We start from the raw sequence: 9,519 nt of genomic DNA, 5'->3' as shown, positions 1-9,519 counted from the left end.
CCGGAAGTTCGAGAGCGAACCTCACTAGCTCGGGAAACCTGCTGGAAGCTGAGAGTGTCGGCTGTCACGTAGAAACGCTGCGCTACCTGTACATCAGCAAGAAAGTCGGGTGGGCTTCCCTCCTGTGACCCTAAACCCCCCCCCCCCCCGAAGAGAAAAGCTCAGGCGAAAGCGAGTGTCTCTCTAACACTGAATCGCTTCTACAAAAACATAAGACCACTGGGCTCTCCTGGATAGTAGCGAAACAGGGAAGCAACGAAAACGTGAGCGAAAAACGCTTAGCATGCAGTGAGAAAAAGCACATCGAGCCAGCGGGAGGGAATCGCACTCTGCTGGTCACGGGAATGTACCGGAAGACGTGATTTAGCGAGATCAAAGGCTCGAGAAACTGATGAGGTGTGGTCTTTCAAACTCTATTTACAAGACGGGTATACGTCTCCAACCATTTCTCGATACGTGTGTGGACATGAAGCCTTCGGCATGCGCAGTGCAAAGAAACGAACAGACGTCAGATGAGTCGTCGCGGCACGTGCAAAACAATTTCTGCTCCGGCCTCGCTGCCTTTCCCCCCTCTCTCGACTCGTAATACACACACATTTTCGTGTCAGTCCCCCACGATCTCGGCCGTGCTCTCTCTGCTGGCAATCCTATGTCAACACGGCCCGTGTAGACTGCGCATTCCTGCACTTTGCACGGGTTTCTTCCCTGTGTGTTTCGCTGCGTGTGTGTCTCGGTTCGAATATGTATGCCCGGGAAAAGCTGAAAGAGGCAGTGGGTCATGTATCGTGGTAATCCAGTAGCTTCGCCTCCGTCGCGGCCGGTATCTAAACAGGCCGTCCAAACGAGCGGAACAGTTTGTTCCCGCCCGCTACGCCGGGGGCAGTCACGAGTCAAAAGCAAATCTACGTCAATTCGGTGTGATTCCTCATCTGTCGAGTGTTCGAACGCGACGCGCAAACTCTATCGATGTTGCATGTGCTGATTTTTTTTGCTAACTGCCGCGCAAGCGCGGAGGAAATAAGAAAAGGCGGCGTTTCCTAGTTTGCGATGTTCACTTCCCCGTTTTCTCTTCTCGCGGCATCGGCCACGCACGCGTGCCGCCAGTACGGCTTCTGTTTACAGTTCTTCTTTCTGTTCAGAATCACGCGTTGAAAAAAATGAGCAGTGCCCGCTCCCTTTGTTTCTTCGTCGTTTCTGCATCTTCTTTCAACGGCTTCACGAGAGACAGAAAAGGCGCGTAACTGGAGCATCCGCCTTCCCGTTAAAAAACGCCCTCTCGGCATCGCTCCCTGTTCCCATTTCCTGTTTTGCTTCTGGGCCTGCTTCCTCCCTTCCACGCTTAACAGTTATCCGCCGTCCTCTTCTGTCGCTTCACCTGCATTTTTGTCAGCTCGTCTCGCCCATTTTTTTGCCTGTCCTCTACCGCATGAGGAGGAGGAATTCGTCGTAAGTAATATAGCCATCTTTGTCTTTGTCGACAGCCTGGATCTGCTTCAACACGGCCCGATAGAGCGACAGATTCTCCCGTGTGACGTGCTCGAGGTCAGATAGGAAGCCTTCGCCGACGCCGAGAGCCTCGCCTGAATCTTCGCTGTCCGCCTCCTGCAGCGTCCTGTTCTGTTTAGGAGACCAGACGCCCCCTGACTCCCCCCCTGTGGGGTTGCAGGCGTCGGCGGACACGACCCCACAGGGAGTCGCCGGCTGACGAGACCAGCCGTGCGACATGCACCCCTGAGGGAGACTCGAAGAGACACCCGGGGACATCGCAGAAAACGAGGAACACAGCGGCGAAGCCGGCTGAAGAGAAAGCAGTCCCAGGAGATCCCGGTAACTCACCAAGCCGTCGAAGCTTCGGTCGAAGTAACGAAATGCGGCTCTATGGAAAACAGCACAGGAAACAAACACCGACCTTGTTCAAATCGAGAGACCCCGAAAACCAGCCGCATGCACAAAGATGGAGAAACCGTCTTCAAGAAAAAGTCCCACATACGCAAGTACCTGAACATGCACTTTGCGCATATGCCCGTATCGACGCAGCGAGGGGAATCTACAGAACGTTATTCATATATTTACACGCATATAGATGTGGATACCAGTAGATAGATGAGTGCACACACGGCTGCCAACAAGTCGAGTGTTGAAACTTGAGGTAGGGCTACACATACGTACAGCTCTCGATCCACATATCTCCCACAAATATGAATATATATATATATATATATACATACGGCCACAACGATGTGTAGGGATGTCTACGATTTGCGCAGTGTATAGAGGTGAAGGCTGCGGAGGCCCCAAGTACCTGCCGAGCGATTCACGTCCAGCTATGTCGGCATCGGCGAGGGAGGCAGCGACGAATTCGACGAATTCAATGTTTCCGCTTCCATCTGTGTCCATGCCGGCAACCACGTCGTGGACCGTCCACCTCTCTTCCTCGCCCTCCCGCCTCGGTTTCTCGCGGTCTCCAGTCGCCTCGAGACCGTCGCCCGCGTCGCGCGGCCTCTCGGCTTCCTCGCAGCGATCGGCCGTGGTCCACTGCGGCCACGAGGACGAGAGAACGGAAAGGAAGGCGGGCGGGGCGACGCCGAGAAACGCATGCAGATTCAGCAAATAAGGCAAGATCTCGCCTACGGGAGGGCCCAAGTGGGAGCTCGTCAACCCGGCCAGATGGCGAAGAGATCGGAGACTCGGCGGCAACGCGACACTTCCCAGTGGACACGCAGCAAGGGATGAAATGTCTCCGACCCTCCACATCCCTCCGCCTCCATCTCGCTCGCTTCTCGCTCTGCTCGTCTCCTCTTTGTTCTCTAGATCGACTTCTTCGAGGCGAGTCGACGGTAGAATCGGCTCAAAACACTCTTCGCGCTTCGCCGACGACGACGCAGCCACGTCATCCTCAAGGGACATCCTCAGAGGCCGCGCCGCACTGGCGTCAAGACCACTCAAATCCTCGGGGGAGAGGGAAGAGACGGCGACTTCACCTTTTCCTTCGACAACGATCTCCATTGCCGAGGCTTGGATGAGACAACTCTGGCACTCGGACGTGACGAGGTCCTTGGCGACGCCCAAGCCCCAAACGATGTCGTCCGCTAACGAGAGATCCAAAACGCGGCAGAAGCAACACCGGAACATGACGAAAAGAGGAAGGGAAGAGAACAGAAAAACAACACGTGTGTGTACGAAATGTTCGAAGAAAAACACGGGGTCAACATACCCATTCACATAGGCATACATACATACATACATACATACATACATACATACATACATACATGCATACGCGGTATGTGCTCTCCGTCGATGCACGTATGCGGACCTACGTCCACTCGCAAGCGTGTGTTCAAATATATGTACATATACATATATATATATATATACAGAGAGACTGATATATACGTTCATCTATCGTCCTGTCGATATGTGAAGCAAGCAGCTCAGACACAATGACGCGCGGAAAATTGGATTACGAAGTTATCTCAAAGCCCCTTTTGTCTCAGGAGACGGCGAGAGGGGGTGGCTGTCGTCTGCGCGTTTGGTTTCCTTCTTACGCGCGAGCGCTCCGCGGTGCCCTCTGTCGAGAGCGCAGAAGATCTCCCGAAGGACGCGGACTTCGAGCTCGTCTTCCATCTCGCGAGCGACGACGGTGCGCAAGGCGCGCTGGAGAGGCCCGAGCCCCGCGAAGCGTCGCCACGAGGTCGCGCCGAGAAGGAGGAGGAAGCGACAGTGGAAAATCGCTGCTTGGTCCGGGTCCAGGGCGGCCCCGGAGCAGCGCGAAGCCGCCAGAAGCCGCGCAGGCAGTTCTCCCTTAAGCGCAACCCCCAAGGGGACGCCCGCGGGCGAGGCGAAGGCCGCTTCGGGGAGAGCAGGCGAGGACGCAGCTGGCGGCGAAGCGCCGCGCGGCGGGAGGGCGGCTGCGCACGGGAGCGACGGCGCAGTCCAGGAAGACCCAGCGGAACCGAGCTCTGGGAGGTCCTCTCGAGAGGCACCGGGAGAAACCTGATTTCCTGGCACTGGCGGGCGGGGCGGAGATGGCGAACGGCCTGTCAGGCAACCTCCGTCCCCGTCCCGTCGGTCGCCTCGGGCCCCCGTTCTGTCTCCTGCCTCCCCCCACCGTGTGCTCGAGCCGCTTCCGCCGCTCGCGGCGTCGGGCCAAGCCGCCGCGGCGCCCTCTGGCGAGCCTCGCCCTCCGGGCCCGCGGGACCCGACTTCGTCCTTCGCCTGGGCGGCCTGGTAGAGCGCGCAGTGCACGTTTGGCGAGCTCATCGACTTGGGCAAGGGTCGGCGGAACGCGTCGCTCGGCGAGGTTTCCCGAATATAAGCCGGGCTGCCTTCGGGGATCCCGCCGGGCGCGCAGCGCCGCGCCTTCCCGGACGCCTCGAGGCTCCCCCACGCACCGCAGGCCAAGCCTACGAGAGAGGCCGAGGACGGCGACGGCGAAAGTGAGGACGCAAACAACGAAGACGCCAGAGACGCCGACGACGGCGAGGGGGAGACCGAAGTCGAGGAGCAGAGAGAACCGGACGAGATCGAGGGCGAGAGTGGAGAGAAGATGCGCAAGTCGGTCTCCTCCCGTCCCTTCATGGCGCCAAAGGGGACTACGTGCCCGTAGCCCGAAACATCCTGGCCGAGGGTGCGAACTCGATGGCCGTGGCCTTGGTGGAAGGCTGGGCTTGAAGTGGACCGTGACATCGACAGAGTCGGACCGGAAACTGCAGGAAAAACCCGCCGCACGCCACACAGAACGTTTTTACGCCCTCTCGCAGGGCGACGCACACATCCACAGCCCGTTTTACCTGGCACACGGCGGCCTCTCTCTAGACCTGCTTTTAGGTTTTCCACGCTACAGCGACATATCCATATCGCTACATAGGTGTAGGTTACGCAGCTACACAGAGACAGGCGACGGTCGCGCTGCAAAACGGCCCAGACAGGTCTGTCTCGCTGAGCTCATCAACGCGTGAGTATCCCCACGGAACTCTCTCGCGGGCGTCGGCAGGCAGGTCAGTTCACATCTCACCTTTTGCCCACAGCTGTCGCTGTACGGCGACAAACCAGGGATGAGTTAGCGTTGTTGCAGCGTCCATACGGCGGAGGATGCCTGGCTGCCAAGCCCGTATGCCAAAAGTTTTCTGGCCAGTCTCGGTCGCCTCACTGGCGCTCTCACCCTCTCTCGCGCCCGAGTCTCGCCCCTCCACACAGGTGAGGTCGCATGCAGAGACACTCAGCGAAGCGCCGGACCCGCCTCCCGTCGGGTCCGGGCAGGACGGCGTGTCCAGGAGCCCCGCCTTCTCGCCGGCCAGCGAAGACCTCTGACACGTCGGCGTCTCCCCCGCAGTGGGGGAAGACGCGAGTGTGGGTGGCGAGCGGTTGGCGGCGGAGAGGAAATCGACAGAGAGAGGCCGGGGCGACGAAGACAGGCTGTTCGCGATCGAAGGAGCCGAGCAGGACTCGGCGAGGAAAGGGTTGTGGAGGAGCCTGCAAACGAGGTCTTTGCAGTCTTCCGAGACGTGACGCCAGCACGGTTCCTTGAACGCAAGGCGCGTCGTCAAGATCTGAACAGAGAACCGGGAGAGAGGGTGCATCGGCGAAGGAAATCTCGCGTCTTTCGGGACAGACAGGTGTAGGAAACGCGCGAGGCCGCAAAGTCGACACATCCTCCCACTGTGTGCACAGAGCACCCAAAACGTGGTGCATGTTTGCGCAGCGGAAAGGGGAGAACGTGCGTTGAGTCAAGCAGGGGTGCGGCGCTCGCGTCACGATTCGCCTGCACTGGGTATGTGGTGCCTGCGTGGTCTCCGTTCATCACCGGACGCGCGACAGAGTCGGCCGATGTCGCGTTTTGCGCTCCTCTCCGCCTTCTCCTCGTTCCCTTTTTCCCCCTGTCGCTGACCTTGGCAGAGACTTCAGCTTCGGAGTTCCCCTCGAAAGGCGGCGCGCCGGAGATAAGCATGTAGAGCACGACGCCGGCGGCCCACATGTCGGACTGGACTTCGTCGTAGGGCACACCTTTGAGCAGAAAAGGCGACAAGTAGTACAGCGTACCGACGCGGGTGGTCATGACTCCGCTGGCCGAGAGCCCAGCACTCGAAGCCGTTCGCGACGGCAGGCGCTGCATACAAAGCAGCCCGGCACAAGGCGAAGAAAATCGGTGGAGGAACCGCGGACGCCTCTGAGGTCACCCTTTGGGGTTGTGCGCGCCACGGAAGCCGCCAGGCGGCTGAGCCGGCCAGAAGCACGGAGAACGGGAAGCGTGTTTCGATTTTGATGCCCAGGAGGCGCCGCGACGCCACCCAGAGAAGCCCGTCTGAGACACACGCTCCACGGGGACCGGAAAGGGGCGGCCTCTTTCGACTGCCTAAAACTGTTCGAGTTCAGCACCCCCCGACGCTTCTTCGATCGACGCGAGGAGAAAATCGAAAAAGCCTGTCGCACCGCCCGCGCTCTGCGTGATCTACGACCCTGGGCGGGGGGAACCGCGCCGAGGCACGTGGACCTCAAATTCAAGCGGGGAGACACAGAGTCCTAGGTGCGTGGAGGCCAGATTTCTCACCCTGCGTGCAGCGGCTGACAGGAAACGAAAACCGCAGCTGCCGCGGGGCAACAATGGGGGAAGTTCGGGCAACCGCGATGCGCGTCGCTCCCGCAGTCTGTAAAACGTGAGTGTCGCGTGTTCAGTGGAACCTGTGACCTCCCTCGGTTCGCTTCTTACCCTTCGCGTCGGGCGCTCGCGCGCACCGCCTGGCGTGAAGCGCCTGGCGAGGCCAAAGTCGGCGAGAGCGATGCTGTCAGAGAAGTTTGTCTCGGGTGCCAACGCGCGGAGACACGGAAGGTCTGCCGACACACACGCCTGCCGATCACCCACTCCGGGTCGGCACGCGTTCGAGGGCACCGCCACGTCGCTCTCGCCCCGTCGCTCTGTGTGCTCGGCCTGCGGCGCCGCGCTGTCCTGCGTCGGGAACGCGTGCGGAGAAGGGGCTGGGTGAGACAGAGACGGTGGCAGTGGCGGCTGGGAGACCGCGGACTCCGCTCGCTCCGAACGCGTCGAGTCGCGGTCGCCTTCGTCTCGGCCCTCAAACGGATGAACCAGGAGGATGTTTTCGAGTTTTAGGTCGCGATGTGCAATGCCTTTTCGATGCAAGTAAGACAGCGCGGAGAGCAGTTGAATCATAAAGCGCGCTGCTTGCATCTCTGAGCATATCGGCCTCTCATCGTCCACGGGGCCTTTCCTGTCTCCTCTCACCGCATTCTCGACTTCTGCGCCTTCGCCCCCGCTCGCGTCCCCTCCGTCCCCCTCGCCCCTACGCGCTCCAGCTCCAGTGTCTCCGTTGAGTCGCAGGGCCTCGCCCGGCGACTCCGCGGTCGCCTGAGAGCGCTTTCGGCGCTCGCGGCGCGCGTCCTGGCGCGCATGCAGCCACGAGAGGAGATCTCCTCCGCGACAGTACTCGAAAACGAGGTAAATGTATCTGTGGTCTTCAAAGGTCTCGTAAAGCCGCGCAATGTTCGGGTGGTCCAGCTGTCGACAAAGCGCAATCTCCTGGCGAAACTGCGGCAATTCTGCGCGATGCGTCTCCTTGCACACGCGCTTCACGACGCGTTCCAAACCCGAAAAGCGCTCCACGGCAGTCCGGACCGTGCACCACGTCCCCACGCCAATCACTTCGCCCAGCTGCGCGACAGAGAAGCAAAGTCACCCGGCAAACGCAGGGATCGACACAGATCGACACAAAAACACAGCTGCAGCTACACAGGTAGATGTCGATAAACACAGATAGATACAGATACAGAAAAATAGGTGTATCTAGACAGATGCACGTAGATGATGCAGACAGACAAACATCGAGATACAGGGCAGAATGATGGATCTGCGTCCTCCGCCAGCATGTATGTATGTGAACCGCGACACATATATATACACATATAGGGAGCCTTACATGGTAGCAGGTGGTGATGGGGAGAGTGCTGCTGCATATGAGTTGGTGGCGCTTGAGGACGCAGCCTTCACTGCGAACGCGCTTCATCTGTCCGGGTGTGGTCAGCCTGTCTCCGGCGCGGAGGAGCGCAACGGCTGGGCGTTTCGTGGCGTCTCGCGAGGCATCCCCGCGAGACCGCTTATGTTCGTCCTCGCGTGCGCCCTCAGACGAGACATTTTCGAGAAGGCGCTCAGCTTCCGAAGCGTCGCGCTTTTCCAGAGAAAGGGAGGATTCATCCCTGCGCTCGGGGAGTTCCCAAGTCGCGTGCGCCATCGCGCAAAAGAGAGAATCCGCACCGCGGCGGCAGAGAGCGGTGGAGTGGAGAGGAGCAACGCAACGTCTCGTGAAGAAGAGGAAAAGGCAGACTAGACAGGACCCCTGGGGGGACTCGTGGGAGACTCTGCGCTCGAAGCCGCGTTGGCGGCCGCGGGCGCCTTGGAACTGTTCCCGGTCGGAAGCGGCCCGCCGCCCTATTGACGATTCTCGACAGAAACGGTGTCCTTGGTCCAGGATTTTCGCCGCAACACGCGGATCCTGCGCTCGCGTCTTCACTCTATCCTTCCACTCCAAAACACTTTCCCCGCGCTAGACACAGGAGGTGAACGTGTGTATGCGGGCTGACATGCATTCACAGATCGGTACTTTGTTTCGCGCCAGTTCGGCAAAGAGGCCTCCCTATACACAGGAAGATGCGGTGTACGTACACTGCAGGTTTTCGAAGCTGTACGGGCATGGATGAAAATCGCAGTGCCGCCATGCGCGATTCTGTTCCTAGAAAGTTTTCGCGTCGTGCCTGAGGACGCCTGAAACGGGGGCTGTCTCTCTCTGGGTGACCTCCCCGGATGTTCCGCTCTTCTTCGATCCGCAAATGAACGACGCAAGAGAGCTCACATCCTGGCTTCTGTCAGAGGAAAGCGCGTCTTCGCTCAGCGTAGCGACACTCTGCGCGACCGGCCGAGATTTTCTCGGAAGCGCGAGACGGTAGTTCGACACATATCACGGGAAAGCATCCACGGAGCGGAAGATGCACAGACACCTACCTGCAAGACGGCACATGCGTACCGCAGAGGAACTCCCTCGACGTGCTCCCCAATACACACACCGATGGATTCTCAGAACCTCGTCCGATGCCCCGTCGATTCGAACTCATACACACATGTTTGAAAACGTCCGGAGATCTGGAGATGCGCTTGGCGGATGTCGCGAACAGACGGCCCGCCGAGATGCGCTTGGCGGATGTCGCGAACAGACGGCCCGCCGAGATGCACACAGATGCGGGTTTGCGTCGTGGGGAACTGGACGCGTTTCCGGTCTTCCCCGAGGCGCCGGCGCAAGGTCCAGGAACCTCGAAGCACACAAGGAAGGTTTCGGACCGGGAGAAGGTGCGCGGGAGAACGGCGCTGGACACGAGGTCTGCTGGATTCGTCTCTCCGCTGTCCCTTGGTAACGCGCGGCGCATACCGCAAAGGCAAGAGCTCTGCGTGCAAGCGAGAAGCGGCGTTTCGAAGAGACTGACATTTCTGTCTAGTTCCCGGTCCTCGGCGCTGTT

The 9,519-nt window shown here is 59.5% G+C and overlaps 1 protein-coding gene across 1 annotated transcript; it reads right to left on the bottom strand.

The window, feature by feature from the left end:
* Positions 1-1,419: 1,419 nt before the first annotated feature.
* Positions 1,420-8,243, bottom strand: NCLIV_012870 (putative EF hand domain-containing protein; the record flags this gene model as incomplete). Its single annotated transcript, XM_003881477.1, has 7 exons — positions 1,420-1,876; positions 2,303-3,089; positions 3,549-4,709; positions 5,018-5,552; positions 5,891-6,109; positions 6,710-7,666; positions 7,932-8,243. 7 exons carry the CDS (start codon positions 8,241-8,243, stop codon positions 1,420-1,422), a joined length of 4,428 nt encoding a protein of 1,475 aa, XP_003881526.1.
* Positions 8,244-9,519: the final 1,276 nt, after the last annotated feature.

This window comes from Neospora caninum, chromosome V, assembly GCF_000208865.1.
Source record: "Neospora caninum Liverpool complete genome, chromosome V".
Lineage (NCBI taxonomy): Eukaryota > Apicomplexa > Conoidasida > Eucoccidiorida > Sarcocystidae > Neospora > Neospora caninum.
The sequence above is the reverse complement of the archived record's forward strand: the minus strand, read 5'-3'. Positions and strand labels throughout refer to the sequence as shown.